Raw genomic sequence first — 22,010 nt, forward strand, 5'->3', positions numbered from 1 at the left:
TATGTAGAATTTAACTATCTTCTCCTTCATTTTCTATTTAAAAGTTTTTACTACAAATCAAGGACGTTGCTTATGACTAATGCAACCGATTGAGAGGAAAAAAAAATCTTCCATAAACTCAAAACCGAATGACACGTATTTGTTTCCACCTTTAATAAAGTAGATATGAACTCACACCAGTAAATTAAAAGATGGGTCAAGCTCGGTTTACTGTGCTTGCATGCACAACTGTAAACACCAAGGATACGACAACAAAAAGACACATCGGACTTTGTGTTCTTTCAGGGAGCTATGAAGAACAACAACTTTTAATTTAACAGGGAATAAGCAAAAGAACCAAATTTTAATTTGCCTGTGTTAAGCAAACCCAGCTGGCAGTCTCCTTGCTTTTAGCTTTTATCTTAATCTAAGTAGCGTCCAACTTTTTCAAGTCTGTGTAAAACTTTAACTTTTAAAGATGATGAGCTAGTAATTGGACATTCAAATTATTGGTAGCAGAAACAAAGGCAAAACAATGCATTGTTTTACTGCCTCAGCCCTCAGTCAAGCGTCGGATTACAGGGGGAAATGGCAATTCTTAGCTGGATGAATCATCTTTTGTGCTACCTAAACAGCGAAAAAGCTTGAATCTTAAGCCCACCATATAGTGAAAAGATATAATAGTGTGTTATCATGTATGTAATTATGTGTATATATCTTTTAAAGATATACCAGGACCTCGATTAAAAAAAGGGGACATATTGATGATTGGATTACTATTAACCGAAATTACTTTTTTTTTTCTAGAGTCTTTCACTTTCAATAATAAGGTAAAGCTGAAATTCATTTGTGGTGTCACACTCATCCTGCCTTTGCCATGCGTTGCACGCGAATCTTTGACAAACTTAGGAAGCTGCCTGGTGGGTTAGTTGGAAGGGAAAAGAATAGCTAAATCCCATCATTAGCCACTGCAATTGTGATTTTCATGCTTAAAACGCTTATATTTATTAACTAATATCTCCTACTTGTCCATTAACCACAGTAATTATCTTATAATTTGACTAACCATAAGACATCTACTGTTCAAAGGCCATCATTTTGCTTTAGCATATGGTTAATGATCATGACTGAGATTTGCTATATCACATAACCAAAATACCGTAAGCCATAAAATATGTTCAACATCAAAGAAATCAGGTGCTGCCCTTAGTTTCTTTTAAATTAATAACTTCAATCTTTTCGCTTTGCATGTTAGAATATGAACCTTAACTTCTTTCCCAATTCATGTCTTTCCTATAAATAGTGCCTTGTATAATTAGAACATAATTAGCTCTTTTATTATAGCTAAATTGTGGGAGTTTTCAACATACATCCTAGTAATGATGAGTTTGTTCCAACTGATGGATGATTTTTTGTTTTATACTGTACAAGCCCAATTTTGGACCCAAACCCTAGCCCAATACATTAAAGGAAAATAGGGAAAACCTAAAACCCTAGCCGTTCAGCCACTTGCCCCTGTCCCATTCACTACCACCTCTGCTCCACCACCGTTTGTCTGCAGCAACAATGGAAGAATAGACAGATATTAAAAAAAGGAAATGAAATGGCTATAAAAAGTCAAGCAAAACCATTGTATGAAAAAAAAAAAAATTGGACAACAGGAAGTATTCTATTTGATTTTCTTTTTTTCTTAACAAAAGAGCAAAACAGTGACCTCAACAACAACGAATCAAGAAAATAGCACCAAATCGGAGAATCTAGATATTAAAGAGCAAGATCAAAAATCCTAGGTGACTTTATTTATTTTTATTTTCTTTTTCTTTCAAAAACTCTATTTTATATTTGTGCATGCATAAAATACGGAGTAAAAACTAAAGAATCGAAAATTTTCAAAAAAAAAAACCCTTTTTTTAATTTCCGGCCACCGTGCACGGTGGTCGGCGACCGTCGCCGGCGGCAATCAGTGGCGGAGACTGGCCGGAGCCTTCGCCGGAGCACACACCTGCAGAGAGAAAAAAGAAGAACAATTTTTTTTTTTAGAACAGTTGACAAATTATTTTTTTTCATTAATTTTTTACTTATATAGGCCATATAAAACGACGTCGTTTTGGCCGGCGTCCATAAGCCCCAAAACGGCGTCGTTTTGAAGCGACCCGACCGGATCCTACCCGCTCCACTCAGGATCCGCGTGTTTTCGCTCTTAGGGGCTAATTGCGCGCGCGGTCCTTCCGCTTTTTCTATGATTTTCAATCAGGTTTTTCTTGTATTTTAAATTGGCCCTATAATTTATTGCACTTTCCAATTTAGTCCCCGCTGGTGCGCTGCTTTCTGATCAAAAGGAATAATTGCTTTCACGGTCCCTCCATGTTGTGCGCGCATTCAATTGGGTCCTTTTTATATTTTATTTTAAATTCCCCCCGAACTTCATTGTTAATTCAATTTTGTCCATTTTTTTTACTTTTTCTCATTATTTTATTTTAATCTTAATATTATTCATACTATTATATTTTGTTACTGCTATCATTATTATATTTTATTTATTAGCATGATATTATTATTATTATTATTACTTAGTATTATATACATATATATCATATAGTATTATTAATTTGTTTTAATATTATTATTTTGGTTAATGTATTTGACACCACATATGTATTCTTTTAATATATATATATCTATATATTATAGTCCATATTACACATATCTATATTAACATTGTATTATGCCTATTCTTTAAGTATTATATACATATGTTTTTCTTTTATATATTATGTATATGTTTTATGTACATACTTTTAATATTATCATGTATTCATTTTTAAAATATACGTATATATTTACGTAATATTGTTCATAGTTTTTTTGTCACATTATTATTATTTCTAATATGTATATACCATTACAATACCTATTTATTCTTAACGGTTATTTTACTATTATTATTATTCCCAACATATATATTATGTATACATTTTAATATCATATTATATATATATTTAATACCATATTCTTGTTATATCTATTTTCACCCTATTATGTTTTATACATATATATATATATATATACTCTTTATATGTAGTATTATTTATATATATATATATATCATTATATTTATTATTATATTTATTATTTTCACTATTGTTGCTCATTACTTTATTTTAATATTATTATTTATATCATTATTATTACTACATTTTCACCTATTACTTTTTAAATACACTTATTTTATTTTTCCTCACTCACATCATATATTATTTATTTATATATACCGTACATATATACAATTTCATGCATCATTTCTAAACTATACCATGTATATACTACTATTACATATCTACTTATATAGTTGTTAATAGTTGTTTTCAACATTATAATTATTTCCAATATACGTATTATGTATTTACCTTTAATATTGTATATTATATATTCTCATTGTTATCATTACTTTTATTATTATTATTAATTTTTATTATTTGACGTATTATTGTTATCACTTTTTTTTCTTTCTTACTATCGTTGCATTAATATTACCTTTTACTTATTTTCTTATTACTTAGTTATTTACGTTTCTTATTCATTCATAATTTCATTATTATTACGTATAAGCATCATAATTTGCTTCCGTATTTTACTATAAATCACATCATGTTTTTTGATGCCTTAAAATAATTCTTTTATAAAAATGATATTCCGTATTTGGTAATTCGAGATAATTGTGCCCTAACTTACTGGGTTTCGGTTTTTTCTCGTTTAACCTAAATAACGGACTACTCTTCTAAATCGCAATACGAGTTTTGAAAAATGCTTATTCTCGGAGATACGAGGTGTTGTGCCCTAACTCACCGGGTATGATATTTTGTTATCTCGAAATAAGATTTTTGCAAGTAAAGGCAATATTCGGCGTTTGGAAATTCGAGGAGACGTGCCCTAACTTACTGCGTTTCGATTTTCCTCTTTCACCCTGACTAACCGAATATTCTTTCAAAATACACAAAATTTTTAAATAAAGGCAAGCTCGTTCTCAAATTCGAGATGCCGTGTCCTAACTTACTGGATACGGTGTTTTATTACTTCGAGACAAGAAGGTCTTTAACATTTAAGCATTTTTTGGCAAAAAGGGATCGTATTTCAAAGTCTTTCAAGTCTTTCAAGTTTTCGACAACAAAGACACTAATTAATCAATTAGGTACCAATTTTGGGCGTTGCGAGGGTGCTAATCCTTCCTCGTGCGCAATCGACTCCCGAACTCATTTTCTGATTTTCGTAGACCAAAAATTATCGTTTTAGTAAATCTTAACTTTTATTAAAATGATTAATTTAAGGTGACCCAACCACACCTCATCAAAAAGGGTTGGTGGCGACTCCCGTTCTTTTATTTTTAAAATCCAAGTCGATTCCCGTTTTCCACGAAAAAAATGGTTACGACAGCTTGGCGACTCCGCTGGGGACAAATAAGAGAGTCAAGCCACAAATTGATTAACTTTTGTCTTTTTATCGAAAATTGAAAATTTGGTTTTGAAATACGATCCTTTCATTGCATTTCATCAGCTATTTTTGTGGTTTATATAATACCTGCTACGTTGGTCCGATTCTTTAAATAGTATTGCATATTGCATTGCATGACCGCTGTGGTCACACCCTCTTAAGTGGAAGCGCGAAACTATTCCTTCGTGAGGTTTTCACCTCCGTGCAGGATAGTGGATTACTTTCGGGATACATCCGTACCTATGTCTTCGTGAGATTTTCATCTCCGTGCAGCCATAGGGAAATGTATTCCTCTGAACTGAAATCGGTCTGTATGAGCCTATAATGGGTGAAGATCGAGGAATCTGCTGGTTCAGGTACCCTTATTCTAGAATCAAACCCCATGTAGCGAGCCTTAAGAACCCACCCTAGGTAGAGCCACTCCGAAACCCTAGTGTTTACCTGAGCAAGTGCTATATTTATTATTCTTTGTTTGCTTTGAATTATGTATGAATTACTGACTAGCTTTGTTTTACTTTGATTGTATTTGCATGGCATTTTTATCATAAAAGGTGTTGATTCGCATTCGGTTCCTAAATAGATAGCTTATCATGGAAAAGAGGTTTTTTGATAAAGTAGAAGACAACGCGGCTGTCCGGATATGGGCTGAGACAACACAACGAGAGAAAGGTGACAGTCTTACCGAAGGGTATGTGTCAGAGCTATGGAATTTTACTTGGATCAGCGTAACTCAGAATAATCTCCAAGATATGAAAGAAATATGGGGCCAGTGGGACGACGAGGTCAAACAGCTACTCTATTGTTATTATGGTGATTTACCTTATCTGCTCGACGTCAAGGTAGACGAGCACTTGTTTCGAGCCCTTGCCCAATATTGGAATTCTGCTTACAGTTGCTTCACTTTCGGGAAGGTAGATTTGGTACCTACTATAGAAGAATACACGACCTTGCTCCATTGCCCAAAGATTCAGGTAGACAGAATTTATACCAGACCTGCTAACGTCCCAGCATTTTCAAAAAAATTGATGAACATCACAGGGATGAGTGAACAGTGGGTGACAACTCGGATCAAACAAAAAGGAGATGGTAAATGCATTCCTTGGAGGAACCTGAGGGATCTAATCTTAGCGCACCCCGACGTGAAGAAAAGGGTAGATGTCTTCGCCTTGAGCATTTATGGACTGGTAATCTTCCCCAAGGCTTTGGGGCATATAGACGAGGCTGTTGCCGACCTTTTTGACAGGCTTGGTAAAGGAACCACACCTGTACCCGCAATCTTGGCTGAAACTTTCAGATCATTAAATGCTTGTAGGAGAGCGGGTGAAGGGAGATTTATTGGATGTGCACAGCTCTTGCTATCCTGGTTCCACAGCCATTTTTGGAAAGTGGAAAAGGTCTCGTATCGTATCTTCTCTGAAAATTACTCTCCACTGAAAGAGTTAGTGGCTACACCGAGGCGAGATGATGTGACAGAAGAAAATTGGATGACAGTTCTCCAAAATCTGCAAGAAGAAGATGTTGAATGGAGAGCCCCGTGGATGGTTCCTGATGAAATATTATACCGATACGGAGACTTCGATTGGGTTCCCTTGTTAGGAGTATGGGGGGCCGTCGGGTATGCTCCTCTGCTTACATTACGACAATACAGATCTAGACAGTTTACACCACCAACATACGGGTTAGCCCAGTGCGAGTTCGTATTCACAGGGAATAATTACAAAAAGAAGGTTCGCGAGATATCAAATGCCTGGAACCAGACTCGTAAAATGAAGAAGTTTGCTGCCAATCCCATGACTACTCCTGAGTATGACCGATGGTGGAATCAGAGAATTAATGACAACATCCCTACATCAGATCAAGGGAATCCTCAGCTGATAGAAGAGCACTTGAAAGTAATCCCATCTGAGCTGGAAATCATCAGGCAAGATTTCGAGAGAAAGAGTCTGGAGCTAGAAAAAAGGATCGAGCATTTGGAAGAAGAAAAGATGCAGTTAGGGTTAGACGTCGATGCCCAGAAACTAGAAGCTGAAAGACTCAGAAAAGGGAAAAACAAGGCCGAAGAGGACTTAGACAGTTTGAAAACGGACTATAAGAAGCTGCACAGATCAATGAGAACCGCTGGGTTAGGAAAAACATCCGAACAATGGTGACATGAAGTTAAAGAAGAACAAAGCAAATGTAACACCCCGAACCCGAGACCATCGCCGGTGTCGGACACGAGGGGTTAACAAGCCAAGTTCACTTGTTTTGCCCATCCATTTGACATTTCCAGTCAGGCTGGAAAACTGCGTCACTGTCGCCTTAAAAATCATATCTCGAGTTTCAAAACTCGGAAACTGGTTTCGTAAATTTTCCCTGAATTTAGACTCATATATCCATCCATGGATTTATTTCTAGAATTTTTGGTCGGGCCAATTGGTACAGTTTATTAGTTAAAGTCACCCATGTTACAGGGATCGACTGCTCTGACCTTCGCGCGGTATAACTTGAATATCTCTCTGTACAGGGCTTTAATGCTGGTTCCGTTTGTTTCTAATGAAACTAGACTCAAAATGGAATCTGTACATATAAGGTATGCCTCCTAATTATTTTTGGATAATTTATAGTAAATTTTTAAAGTTGCGACAGGGAACCCAGAAACCGTTCTGGCCCCGTCTCACAATAGCTTTAATATCTCTTAACATGTAACTCATATGACCATTTCGTTTCTTCCATATGAAAATAGACTCATCAAGGTTCATTTACATAGCTTATTCACTATTTAATTCCATTCCTACGAATTTTGGTGATTTTTCACATTCACGTCACTGCAGCTGGCAGCATCTGTTTTTAAGGTAGGTTTTACCTATTTGGTAGTCTCCATGAACCAACTAGTCTTGCCATACATAGGTTCATATATGATCATTTTAACCATGCCAATGGCTGATCATATGACCAACATTCCCATTTCCAAGCCATAGCCACATCATGACACCAAATATATACATACAAACCACAATTAGTCTAAGTCGATACTTCACTTTTACGAGCCATTTTCGCATGGCCGTACATATATACATCACAACATATTCAACCAACAAGGGTAGTCCTATACATGCCATTTCAAAGTTCAACCAAAATTTATACCAAAATAGAGGCGTGGATAGTGTGGATGACTTCGACTTTATTGATCCCGAATCCGATTGCTATCGAGCGAAATCTATAAAACAGAGAGCCAAAGTAACGGGGTAAGCATTTTTTTTTTGCTTAGTAAGTCTCAAGGAATATAATCAGCTCTAATTACAGCAATACATTCACATAGCCAAATGCATCATTTCATTAATACACATTCTTACTTCACACTTCATCATTATATACTTTCACAAAGTATCAATCAATTCAATAACTGAAATTTATTAGTCGATTGAGCGAATGTTGCTCAAACATGTCGACTTTCCAATGCACATATAACGTACCTTATCCTTTGGGCTTTTCAAGTGTACTAATTGAATTCATTACAGCAACCAACACTCACCTCCAGCCCAAGATTCTTGAATATAGCGGATATAATCACGTGCATAAATGCCTTGGTCTTAGCCGGATAGAATAACTCGCACGAATGCCTTGGTCTTAGCCAGATATAGCCACTAGCACAATTGCCTTCGGTCTTAACCGGATATAATTTCCAGCATAATTGTCTTCGGGCTTAGCCGGATATCATTCAATTTCTCATGTACACATACATCAATAATCATTGAACATACATATTTCATTTTCGTTACTAAGGCTCAAACGCAAATATAATCACAAGCATATTCGCCTTGGGACTTAGCCCGGTAGAATTCAAATGCTCATACATACATAATCAATAATCAATACACATCCATACTTTATTTCACATAATTCAAGTAGGGTCACTTCTTGAGGACTTACCTCGGATGTTGTCGAACGGCTTTTTCGGCTATTCGATCACCTTTTCCTTCCCTTGTCCAATTGTGGCCCTCTTAGCTCTTGAGCTAATTCAAACAAATTCAATTTATTAAAACCTCATTGTGCTTGCTTATGGCGAATATGACAAGGAGTTTAAATGGTCATATGGCCACTCTTTAGCTTGAATACACAATGGTCATGCACATTTTATACTACATCAAGCAATTCAATACAATTTATTTGAGCATCAAGGAAAAGCTAAGGCCTTCAATAGGCTACCCAAGGCCGAATATTCATGTACATGTTGAGGTCAATTTTGCACTTAATACCTCACAAAACAGCATGCATTTTACTAGTTAATGCTTTGCACATTGTGGCCCAAAACTTATAATATAGCATCAAGCACTTATATGTGTGCTAGGCGAATTGTGCTTGCAATTTCACAAGCATTCTTCAACATCTTCTTCTTTAAACCAATATATTCATCACTTACTTCATAGCCAAAACATCATGTGCAAACATATATATACAATATGAGCATGGCGAATTTCAAGGTGTCCATAGCCATCCAAAAATACAAATTTTAACTAACATGCAAGAAGCATGAACCATGCTCATGAATGCATCATGGCGAATATGACAATCATGCTCCATTCAACTTCAATCATGGTTAAACACAAAAGAAAACTCAAAATCTTACTCAAGAGTAGACAATCCATCATTGCATGCATCATCATCAAGCTTCACACTTAGCATGCAATGGCTTTATCACCATAACAACTTTGGCCAAATACCATTTCCATGGCATAACAAGGATTTGAGCCATGGCTAACATGCACATCAAATTAGCAACCAAACCATGCATGAAACTCCCAACACAACCTCATACATACCTTAATCTTGATGCAACTTAGCCAAATCTCCTTCTAGATCTCTTCTAAACAAAGGAAATGAAGCAAAATCCTTCTTCCTCTTAGTATTTTCGGCCAAAAGGAGAGAGCAAGCATGAACAAATTTTTTGTTTTCTCTTCTTGGTTGCACGGCAATGGGGGATGCTACTCTCTCACACACATTTTTTTTTTTTCTCACCCATGCTTAGTTGTTTATTATTTCTAACATCATCCATTAGTAAAACATGTTGGGAACATGTTCCCTTGCCCATAACCTTGTCATGGCCGGCCACTCCTCCTTAGGAAGGGATTATTTGACATGCAACTCCACCTTTTTGTTAACATGTACTAACAAGCCATTTAAAATGAGCCTATCATATTTCACCATGTTTCACTTTGATCCCTATTTAATACTTTCTCATACAAATGGGTAAAATTAGAGAATGAAATTTCCACATATGCATGCACACACATAGTAAGCATAGAATATAACAATTAATTATTTTTATGACTCGGTTTAGTGGTCCCAAAACCACATTCCGGCTAGGGTCTATTTTGGGCTGTCACAGCAAAGCCAACCAGTGGGAGGAAAAATTTCGCGATGTTCAAGCTCGAGAAGGTGCTTTGAAAAGAAGTTTGGTAGAAAGTCAGAATGAGAAAGAAGGGTTAAAGATCTGGGTATCAGAGTTAGAGAGGTCATTGTATCAGTATCGCTCGCGTAACTCTGCAATCGAGTTAAAAGCTAGCCAGAACAGAATCGAAGAATTAAAAAATAATATAGAAAAACTCAAAACAGCGCTGCAAAATCGTGAACTTCAGATAGAACTCCTTGAGGTAAATAACGAGTGATGGAAGGAGCAACTTCATCAATCTCAAGACCAAGTCAGGAGCAGGGACTACATCATGGGCGAAGCTTTGATTCAAGTACGAGAAGTGGCTGACCACTTGCAAACATTAGCAGTACAAGCCGATGTGCTGAGTTTAAAATACGAGTCAGAATCGGACCGAGGCCAAAAGCTAGCTCGGCTTCTTAGACAGGTCAAGGCCTTAAGTATCAGGGCCAAGCCTTATATGTAATCTATTTTATGTAAAGAAACTTGTTTTCTAGAAAAGTTACTCTAATGAAATCGAATTGGAATCAACGCTTTTTTTTGCATTCATTACATTCATGCATCGGCATTGCATCGCACGCACTAAAACTCACAGAAAACCCTAAAAATTGTGACAGTTACCCTGGAACATCGTTACGGTACAAGAGGAAAAACAAGAGCAATGGATCAAAGGTTAGAGAGATTGGAACAAATGCAAAAAGAGATACAGGATCAACTACAAACACGTATGCAAGAACAGCTGGCCAAAATCCAGTAAGATGTAAGGGACCAGATGCTGGAGTCCCAAAGGAGTATGATGGATCAATTAACGCGTCTATTGGCTGATGGATTAGAAAAAGGGAAAAGCCCCATGATCAATGCTGGAGATGACAACGAAGACCCCGTCTACCTTCCGGGGTTTGTCCCACCGGATATTCAAACACAACCTGATGTGTACCCAATAAGGCCATCAGTCACAATCAGGTCTCAACTATTTCAAGCCGGTGTCTCGGCACAGATGAATTATCAAGCCGGCTCGGGCTCTAATCTGGGGGACAATCCAACCAACCCTGTGGTCCTCAATCTTGATGAAGTAATAGAAGCAGAAAAGACAAGGGTAGAACTCCCGAGAGAGCTTGAAGAAAGGTGTAGATGGTTGGAAGAAAAATTTAAAGAAATGGAAAGCACCGACTATCGTGGTGGAATTGACGCTAAGGAATTAAGTTTGGTTCCAGACCTGGTACTCCCTCCCAAGTTCAAAACTCCGGAATTTGAGAAATACAACGGGACTAGCTGTCCCGAAGCTTACATCACTATGTTCTGCATACGAATGACAGGCCATGTCAACAATGACCAGCTATTAATTCACTGCTTCCAAGAAAGTCTGGTTGGGGCCGCTTCTAGATGGTACAACCAACTGAGTCACGCCCAGATCAGTTCATGGAAAGATTTAGTACAAGCCTTCATGAAGCAGTACGGTCATGTGGCAGACATAGCCCCTGATAGAATCACTTTACAGAATATGGAAAAGAAGCATAATGAGAGCTTTAGGCAGTATGCCCAGCGATGGAGAGAAGTGGCCACACAGGTCCAACCCCCTCTGTTGGAAAAAAAAACCACTATGCTCTTCATCAATACCCTGAAGGCACCTTTTATTAACCATATGCTGGGTAGCGCAACCAAGAGTTTTTCAGACATAGTAATGTCTGGAGAAATGATAGAAAATGCCATAAGATGTGGGAAAATAGAGGCTGGGGAAAATACTAAGAGGACAGCACCGAGAAAGAAAGAGCACGAGGTGAATAATGTGAGCTCATATTCGAAGTCGATCACCGTAAGCCAACCAAGGTCGACAACTACTGGACAGCAGGGCCCACCCCGACAAGAGCCCAACACAAAACAAAATAAGGAGAAATTTCAATTTACGCCCATTCTAATGACGTACAAGGAGTTATACCAGAGTTTATTTGATGCACATGTCGTGTCTCCCTTCTATCTAAAGCCAATACAACCTTCATACCCCAAATGGTATGACGCAAATGCCCAATGCGAATACCATGCGAGAGCCACAGGACACTCGATAGAAAATTGCACCACTTTCAAGAAATTAGTTGAAAGACTCATCAACATGGGGATTGTGAAATTTGATGATGCATCCAATACAGAGAATCCATTACCTAACCATGGGGATAAGGGAATAAATGCGATAATCCAGAGTTCGGGGAAAGAAATTAAGATGAATGTTGCAGAAGTGAATACCCCGTTGAAAGAAGTATGGAAGAAAATGGTGGAAAGAGGTTTGATGACACAGAATTCGGGGGTCAGGCCTCGAGAAGCGAAGAATTATTGTGAGTTTCACGATCAAGAGGATCATGAGATTAAAAAATGCAGCCAATTCAGGGTTTTAGTACAAGGATTGATGGATAATAAGGAGCTGGAATTCTTCAAATATGTCGGGAGCCTGGAAGAAGCAGATGTGTGTGCCTCCGAAGAGGGGTCAACGAAGGATAATTACAAAGTCAACCACCCAGTGGTTATCATATCACGTCCGAGAATGAATGAAGCCGGGGCACGAGTTGCGCCAAAGGTCGTAATCTAAAAGCCCGTTGCTTTTCCTTATGAAGATAGCAAAAGGGTACCGTGGAACTATAGCTGCAATGTGACATTCCCGGGAAAAGAGACCCCGATTAATGCATCAGAGGAAGTTCAAGACGAAGGTTTTTATACACGCAGCGGAAGGCGTTATACCCCAAATACAAAAGTCGAGCAGGTTAAAGAAAAATCATTAGCAATTAAGCAAAAGAAAGAGAAGCTAGCGGGGCCTGAACCAACTGTTAATGAATCAGTGATTGAAAAAGAAGCCAAGGAATTCTTAAAATTCCTAAAGCACAGTGAATATAGTGTCGTAGAACAGTTGTACAAACATCCAGCGTGTATATCGGTACTGGCCTTACTTTTAAGTTCCGAAACTCATCGCAGCGCATTGATGAAGGTGCTGAATGAAACTTATGTTGCTAACGATATCTCTGTAAACAAACTAGACCGCTTAGTCAACAATATAAGTGCCGACAACTTCATATTCTTCAATGACGATAAGGTACCGCCAGGGGGCCGAGGATCAACTAAAGCTTTGCATATCATGACTCGCTGTAAAGGGTATACGTTACCGGGGGTATTGATTGACAATGGGTTGCACTGAATGTCCTACCCCTATCTACGCTGAGTAGGTTACCAGTAGATAGTTCCCATATGAAGACATGAATGTTAATGCTTGATATTACATGAATTGTAAGTACATGTATAAATAATGTGACAATGTAATATATTTTGATGTGTTGATATTATGTGATAAATGTTTTATCATTATTATGTATGCTATGCCTAATGGTAACTTGTAAGCATAAATGATATTATGGTCGTTACATACGACATCACGGGCAAGTACGACAAGGCGTGCCATGTGCAAGTGAGGAAAATCCCGTTTGAACCTTAGGAATAGTCTAGGATACAAGTGACATGTCACTAGGAATTAAGAAGTCCGAACTCATTGAGTGGTCTGGGTTCGTGATATATGTGGCATCTGAGCTCGTTGAGTGGTCCGAGTTCATAATGGATGCGATACATGTGATTAAGTTCCAAACAATGGTCTTATGTGTCCTACCGGTGGTTAGGCAATCCTTGAGTGGTCAGATACCTAACAGCTTTTATGAGCAGCCCGTGTAGTTACACCTTGACCGATAGCTTTTATGAGCAGGCCCGTGAGTAGCTCCATTGCGAGCGATACATGATAGGAGGTAGCTTTAGCTACGTAGGTATATGTGGCACTTTGTGCAAGTTTTTCGAGTATCCAATAGTATTCTGAGTGTTCAACGGGTAATGCAATGGATGTGATGAAAGTCCTGAGGAAGGTATGGTTATGTGATATACTACGAGTGAGTACAGGTATGCACGCTAAACTCATGAGCAATGCCTTGATGAAGAATGACTTATGGTAAGAAAGTTTATGTATATATATATATGAACTATGATAAGTATACAAAAAGGCTTGAATGATGAATAATCTTTATGGTTATGTTATTATGCCATTTTGTAATTGAACATGGAATCCATGAAATGGTGAGTTCATGATTAGTTGAAAATGAACTTATGATAGTTATCATTATATTGCACTAAAACAGTTTTGGACAGCAGCAGTAGTCCGACTTTGAAAATCCACAAAAAATTGTGGAAATTGAATTAGAAACTAAATGAAATATGAGATTAAAGCTTATTGAGTCTAGTTTCACATAGAGGAAACGGTGTAAACAAAAGAACTTCATATTTTGAGATATTTTTATTTTTTTGAGACAGGGTCAGAGTGATTTTGGGCTCCCCTATCTTAACTTTGGAAAATCACTAAAACTTGTACAAGAATAATTATAGGTTAGAACTGATTTGAATAAGTTGTTAATGAGTATATTTTCAATAGAAATAGACGGGAACATCATCCAGATCTCATACTAAGAGATACATAAATTTTAGTGAAGAAAGGTCGAAGCTGTCAAACAGTAGAACAGGGGTAACTTTGAAGAATAAACTGTACTTATGGCTAGACCCAAAATTCTAGAAATTTTATGGTAGAAAGATATGTGAGTCTAATTTCAGGAAAAACTAGCGGATCTTAATTTAGAGTTCTGTAGCTCAAGTTATAAATAATTTAGTGACTATGACTCGAGTAAACAGCTTGACGGAATATGAGCGAATAGTGGAATTATGTGTACTTTCGATTGTGATACCATGAGAACATGTTGTAAGAATTTGGCAAAAGCATGTCAATAAATTGCTTATTATTATTTTCGTATGGGCATACTAAGCTATAAAGCTTACCCCTCTCCTTTCCATTTCTTTTAGTGTTGTCAGGTTAGCTCGAGGTTGGAGATCGTCAGAGGCAGCATCACACTATCAAATTTTCAAGCCGGGGTATTAATAAATCTTAAGTGTTTTCAAGTGAGTGGCATGTATAGAGACTTAGTACTTTATGATATGCGTTTCATGATTTGGCCAATTGAGCTGACTTATAATGATTCATTTGTATATAGCCATGAGATATGGCTTATATTTGATCATTGGGTTGTAAACCTAATTGATTTTGCTTGACTGTTCTAATGTCTTGATGATGTGAATGTTATGATGGCTTAATATTGATGGATATATGATATGGTATGTATATTCAATGGATGAACTTTGATCAATAGATGTGACCATATTTTTAGTATAAAAGTGTAAATTTAGTGTAAGTTAATGATGTTGATGAAGAATGAAATTGGTGTGGAATGCCTTAAAGAAACATGTTAATGTGAGTGTATGATACGTGGCATTAAGGTTATGAATTAGACATGACTATGAATGCTTGATGATTAAGTTGAGAATATTAGCATGAAGATAACCATTGTATAAGGGTATAAGTGGTATTGAAGATGACAAGGCCAAATGAATATGGTTTGGTATGTCTAGACTTGTAATAAAATTAGTATGAGAAATACAAGTATGATGACATGCAAATGCTATGTTTGTAGCCTAATTGAAGATGTTTAATCATTGAATAGATGCCATGCTATATGTCCTTGATCTTGCATAAATGTGTGAGGGTTTATGGTTGACCAAGGCTTGGAAAATAGCCTAAGTGTTGGCCTCATAGGCAGAGACACGGTCGTGTGTCTCAACCGTGTGGGGGACACGGCCTTAGCACATGAGTGTGTGACTTGACCGTGTGACACTTATTTGTTGATGACATCATAAACAGAAAGTTACACGGGCTGAGGACACGAGCGTGTCCCAAGCCACGCGGGCGTGTGTGACCACACGACCTAATCCATACAGGCGTGTGACTCTCTAAACATGGAAAATTTCTATAAGTGTTGTAAAATTTTTAGAAGTTCTCGGTTTAGTCCCGAACCACCACCGATGTATGTTTTGGGTCTCGTAGGCCCGTATAAGGGACGATATGCATGTATTTGAATATTTTTGAATTGGTTGAAATTTTATGGCCCGGTTTTACATTTATGTGTATGTTTAAGTCCAGTAATGCCTCAAACCCTGTCCTGGCGTTGGATACAGGTAAAGGGTGTTACACTTTCGGTTTCTTATCTATTTGAACTCAATGTTTTACTTACATCAAAGTGTATAAGTCATGCATACATAGCCCGTCATCCACTCAGGATTTAGGTATGCCACATTATGAACGCAATAAGTGAATACATCTATAAACAGATTCAGGATTTATTTTGCTTGGGTCATGTTCGATGTACTATTAGTCCAGTTAGTTACATCTATCTCTCTATTTCTGGGAGTCATCCACTCTGATGCCCAAGACAAGACATCTCTATAATTGGACTTGATAGACGACATATTAGTCCTTTAATCAGTTTGCTCATTTCTAATTAGACTAAGGGCATGTTTAGGTTCGTCTACTAATAGAATTCGTATTTTCGCATTACGATCCAACCACGTGATACCGCTTAATATTAGTTAAACATTTAGACAACTAGTGAGCAACATTTGCTTCCATTTTACTTTACGTGCAAAAACCATGTGAGGACAATTATACAAAGTATATTAATGTTATCAATAAATTTGTTTTGTTAACCAATTTGTTCGAAAAAAATTATAAGTGTATATTGACGAAAAAACTATACTTAAGGCACTGGATCCAACAGTGTTTGGCTAAAGTAAAAAAGAAAGAAACCTAGGAAGCCTAAAGCCTCATCTAAGTCTAAAGGTTTGTTTTGCAATAAAAAGAACACTTTAAGATTGACTATAAATAGTAGAAGGATTACCTGCCCCTAAGGGAAAATGTAGGGAACTCGTAGTCGTTAAAACTTATTTAGTGACAGATTCAATAGACCACTAGGTCATTGGAATCTACTAACAACATTTTTATTTTTTTAGGGGTTAATGGAAACGAAAAAATCTATATGATATGAATCTCTTGTTGCGAGTCAGAGATGGGAGCAATGTGTCGGTAGAAGCTTAATATTCAATAGTTATATATTAGGTTATGATAACCAAAATGTATATAATTAATTTTTCTAATATTTCATTTTAAAAAAGAATCACTTTCTTTAAAATAGTGGGTTAATTTAAAAGATCTAAAAAACATGAAGATTTTAAGATATGAATAAATTTAATATCTAATTTTATTCTTAATTATTTAAGATGATAAATCTGTATGAAAATTTTTACCATTCTAACAACCCTAACGAAACCGCGCTAATCGCTGCGTCATTTCAATGTTTCTGGCCCCTCTTCATTCCTTGTTTAATTAACATGTCGTTAGGTAAATATCAAACTCAATAGCAGTTTGGTACTGATGGTGTTCGGTTTTATGATTTTCTGTTACTATACTTCAATAAATGTCAAAAAGAACTGTAAATTGTGGGACTGACTTTATTAAATGATCCAATCTCTCTTTGGTGGAACGAACACCTTTGATACCTTCAAGCATGAAGATAATATATAAACATTGGATTCAGTGTATATTCTGCTCTGATTTCGTGTGAATGACATTTTTTATTTTTTGCTTTGATTTTTTTTCGTGAAATCTGCAGGTTACTTGATTTCCCAAAGCAAATCCCTGAAAGATGCACTGGGGCTAGAGTGATCCCACCTTCTGCCCACCACTAGGCATCAATTATGAGATTCTCACATCTAATCCCTTAGATGTTGTGCCTATCAACGACCTAACAAGCGTACACCTCCCTTCAATTAGTCCAATCTATCCATTTTTAATCCCTATTTTATTTCATGGAATTCAGATTTTCAACAGGAATTTAATGAGACGGCAAGACTAAAGACGGCAAGACTAAAAGCTCCAACATTCAACCCCTTCGGAGTCCAAACTGTAAAGGGTTTCCAATTGAGTAAGTGGGGGTACAAGGGTCCCACCCCCATGGCCCCCAAGATGGTCCTACTAAGGAGGGGCTTGTCTGCTGTTGGCCACCCCGTTGGGTAGCACAGAGAAGGACGATTACAGTATTTTTGGTTCAATGGATCATCCATTATCTAACGTAGGGTTGACATCAATTTATGCCCCCAAAGCCTTTACCCCATCTCAAAAGCCACAAAATTTCACAAATTATCCTTAGGTTTCTCAGGAAACTTCAAGATCAGCAAAGATGCCCTGTCTTGGGGCAGGCATCGATCGAGCCAAGACAGACCCCAGGTCTCGATCTTTACTGGACAGTGGTCGAACCTACACGGGGACTGGGTCTTAATCCACCATGTGATATTGCCCACTACAATACGGATATCACCATTCTAGTGAGAACACAATGGCAGTTTCAAACTTTCAGCTGCGGCCCGTTATTATAAGATATTATCTGCAAAGTTTCAAAGCCGTAGGTAAGGGTAAAGTTGAAGGAAACTATGATAGCGATACATATATCCTATTCCTTTTAGCTTTGCCCTTTACCTTCATTTTCTGTATTCTGTTGTTCATACAGAAACTTTTTGTAACATATTGAAAGGCGTATAATCTAGTGTTTGACTAAATTAATGTTTGAGTGTAAATAATAAATGGAGTAGCAATGATGAGTGAGAGGGGCGCAAGTGGGCACAGGCTAAGCACGTGGGTGCTGCCTTTCTCATTGCACGCTGGCATGGCATGGTCATAAGACTCATTGGCAAAATCCCCTTCAACCCTCATGCCTTCAATCCATATATTCTTTTCGATGTAAAAAAAAAAAAAAAAAAGAGAGTTAAATATATATTATACACAAGAAAAGAAGGGGAAAACAAAAAAGAGAGCATATGTTTCATATAAGTTCTGGTTGAATTTTTCGGATTGGCAGGGTTTCAAAATCGTTAGATATTCAGTTTGTTGTCCAAAAACTATGCTTTGTTTGACTGCGTAGAGTTGAACTCAACATTTGAGTAAGTCACTGAGAGAGTTGCTATGGTGCTTTTTTTTTTTTTACTACTATGCAATACTTGATCTTTGATAGGATTGCAATGGCTTTGATTCTTTGTTTTGCATATCAAAATCAGATGCAGTATGGGATTTGACTGAAAGCTCTCGGGGACTTCTTTATTTTGGATTATTTGAAGTTCTGGACTTTTGTCACTATTGTGTTCTGCATAAAACACACACACAGAGAGAGAGAGAGAGAGAGAGAGAGAGAGAGAGTATTATACTCACAACAAAAACACTAGTTACTCCTTTCTTCTTGGATGTCCTCTTCCAGTATAATTGCATAACAGTTTATTTGTTTTATTAGCTTTCTGAAGTATAAGGTCTTTTCCTTTGGGTGGTTTCTAGTTGTTTGCTTAGTTGGGAAATTCTCGTACAGGAACTGGGTGGTCTTGTCTGTTGGGTTGTCTGGAGAACTTCTTTTGATTGCTGTTGGAGAAGAAGCTTTTTATGACTTTCGGTGCACCTAAAGACAGGGTTCTATCATTTCATCATGTTAAGGTGAATACAAAGGGCCAAGGAACAAAGAAATAAACAATAACAAAATTCAGACATGAAGTTTATGAAACTCGGATCTCGGCCTGACACCTTCTACACTGCCGAGTCTGTAAGGTATGAACCGATTAAAGATAGATGTAAGTTTCGATTTTCTTGGGGAAGATATCATGAAAGTTCTTTTGTTGATGCAGGACTGTTTCTTCCGAAGTCTCTAGTGACCTTATAATTGAAGTAAAAGGATGTAAATATCTGCTTCACAAGGTAAAATTATTTTCTCGATGTAGGTTAAATTGAATTATTGGATTTTTTTTATTATATACAAATTCGTTTTACTTTGCAGTTTCCTCTGTTGTCAAAGTGTTTGAGGTTGCAAAGAATATGCTGTGAATCCCCTGAAACATCACAACACCAAATAATCCAATTACCTGATTTCCCTGGTGGAATCGAGGCGTTCGAGCTTTGTGCTAAGTTCTGTTATGGTATCACAATCACTCTCAGTGCGTATAACATTGTAGCTGCACAATGTGCAGCCGAGTATTTGCAGATGACTGAAGATGTTGAGAAGGGGAACTTGATTTACAAGCTCGAAGTTTTCTTCAACTCCTGCATCTTACAAGGGTGGAGAGACTCTATCGTGACATTACAAAGCACCAAAGCATTTCCCTTATGGTCTGAAGACCTTGGAATTACGAGCAGATGCATTGAATCAATTGCATCAAAAGTTTTAACACACCCTTCAAAGGTGAGCTTGTCGCATAGTCATTCGAGAAGGGTTAGGGATGATATATCTTGTAATGGAGCCGAGAGCCAGCGGCATAAATCGACAACCAAAGGTTGGTGGGCTGAGGACATGGCTGAGTTAGGTATAGACCTCTATTGGAGAGCCATGATAGCTATTAAATCTGGTGGGAAAATACCCTCTAATCTCATTGGACAAGCATTGCAAATATATGCATCTCGATGGCTGCCAAACATTTCACGACAAGTGAAGGCTAACCAAGGAGCTACATCGGACTCGGATTCAGAGTCAACTGGCGAGATTTCTTCAAAGCACTGGCTGCTGTTGGAATCAATAGTGAGCTTACTCCCATCAGATAAAGGCGATGTTTCTTGCAGTTTTCTGCTTAAGCTCTTGAAAGCAGCCAACATTCTTAATGCTTCATCTTCTTCAAAGATGGAACTGGCTAGAAGAGTAGCGCTTCAGTTAGAGGAGGCAAGAGTTAGTGATCTGTTAATACCCTCTCTATCATACTCGAGCGACACCCTTTATGACGTTGACATTGTCCTCACCATATTGGAAGAATTCATGTTACAAGGACAGAGTCCTCCAACCAGCCCTCCCAGATCTCGGCTGGGGTTTGAAAGGAGGAGAAGGTCCCGTTCGGCTGAGAATATTGATTTCGAGTTTCAAGAAAGTAGGAGGTCTTCTTCAGCATCACACAGTTCCAAACTAAAAGTTGCCAAAATCATGGATGGCTATCTTCAAGAGATTGCCAGAGACATAAACTTACCTCTGTCCAAATTCATTGCAATAGCTGAGAAAACTCCGGATTTCTCACGACTTGACCACGATGATCTCTACCGAGCTATTGACATTTATCTCAAGGTAAATAAAAACTGGTTTCTTGGCCTCATTTTTCAGTAGTTCTTATCATTGTTCTTGATTTACAAGTGCTTATTGTACTTGTGATTTTGTATATGCAGGCACACCCGGACCTAAATAAGAGCGAAAGGAAAAAGTTGTGTCGCATTCTTGACTGCAAAAAGCTCTCTGTTGAGGCCTGCATGCATACTGCACAAAATGAAAAACTTCCTCTTAGAGTGGTGGTACAAGTTCTCTTCTTTGAGCAAGCTCGAGCTGCTATGGCGGGGGGCAAAGTAGCTGAGCTCCCTAGCAACATCAAGGCACTTTTAGCTGCGCACAACATTGATCCATCGAGACCTCCTGGGACCTTAAGCACTACTACTAGCATTCGAGGTGATGATCAATGGAGCGTCTCAGGCCTTAAATCACCCAAGTCTAGAACTTCGACACTAAGGATGAAGCTTGCTGAAGATGATTTCGATGAGTATGATATGAATCCGGATGGATTGGGAAGATCTTCTAAGTTCAAGGCTTTCTGTGCTTTACCTACGGGACCTAAAAAAATGTTCAGTAAGTTGTTGTCAATCAATAGGAGTGGCAGTGAAAAGAACTGAGTGGTTTTTGTTGATTTCCATGTCGGGGATGGTAAATTTTAAGGGTAATGTATACTCTTTCTTTTGAGTAACGCCTTGTTATTTTAGCTTAGAATGTCAACAAAGATTTCGGGCTTAACCTAGTTGATTAATGCAGAAAATTTTAAAAACTTACATCCTACAATTTTAATTTGGACTGGAAATTCTAGTTGTAATCTTCTGCAGAAGTGAAAGGATGCAGCGCTGTTCTCATTGTCTTACAATATTCGAATATCTTTATTCCCAAATTATTTAAACTGTGCGTTGGCAATTTGGTATCTAACTATATAAGATTCAGATTTATAGTTTATTGAAATTCTTTGTGGATGATAAAATGAGAGAACTGACAAATTAAAAGAAACAAAATCTGCATGGCTTTGCTGTTCACATGGATGAAATGCTTCTCTTTTCGTATTATTATTGGCCTACTAAAATACGTTAGTTTTGTAAACTTCTTCAGTGAAATGTCTCAAGTTCCTTGCGCTTTTTCCC

General features: G+C 37.5%; 1 protein-coding gene across 5 annotated transcripts; it reads left to right on the forward strand.

Annotated features, from left to right (window-relative positions):
* Nucleotides 1–16,960: 16,960 nt before the first annotated feature.
* On the forward strand, nt 16,961–21,742 carry LOC108462889 (BTB/POZ domain-containing protein At1g67900-like). Of its 5 annotated transcripts, none has more exons than XM_017762841.2 (5): nt 17,258–18,766; nt 19,183–19,415; nt 19,493–19,562; nt 19,642–20,907; nt 21,006–21,742. In XM_017762841.2, the coding sequence occupies exons 2-5, from the start codon at nt 19,357–19,359 to the stop codon at nt 21,498–21,500; spliced, it is 1,890 nt and encodes a 629-aa protein (XP_017618330.1). In that variant the 5' UTR covers nt 17,258–18,766; nt 19,183–19,356; the 3' UTR covers nt 21,501–21,742. The 5 variants fall into 5 exon arrangements, 3 of the variants coding, with proteins under 3 accessions (XP_017618330.1, XP_052880784.1, XP_052880783.1); XM_053024824.1 differs by having other exon boundaries at nt 19,660–20,907; XM_053024823.1 differs by having other exon boundaries at nt 17,258–18,235.
* The last annotated feature ends 268 nt before the right edge of the window (nt 21,743–22,010 follow it).

Source organism: Gossypium arboreum, chromosome 2, assembly GCF_025698485.1.
Source record: "Gossypium arboreum isolate Shixiya-1 chromosome 2, ASM2569848v2, whole genome shotgun sequence".
Taxonomy (NCBI): domain Eukaryota; kingdom Viridiplantae; phylum Streptophyta; class Magnoliopsida; order Malvales; family Malvaceae; genus Gossypium; species Gossypium arboreum.

Bases quoted from the DNA above. Each gene is read 5' to 3' on its own strand.
- LOC108462889 (XM_017762841.2), top strand. From the start codon at position 19,357: ATGAAGTTTATGAAACTCGGATCTCGGCCTGACACCTTCTACACTGCC. The intron at 19,416-19,492 runs GTATGAACCGAT...TTGTTGATGCAG, and splicing joins TACACTGCCGAGTCTGTAAG to GACTGTTTCTTCCGAAGTCT. The intron at 20,908-21,005 runs GTAAATAAAAAC...TTGTATATGCAG, and splicing joins CTATTGACATTTATCTCAAG to GCACACCCGGACCTAAATAA.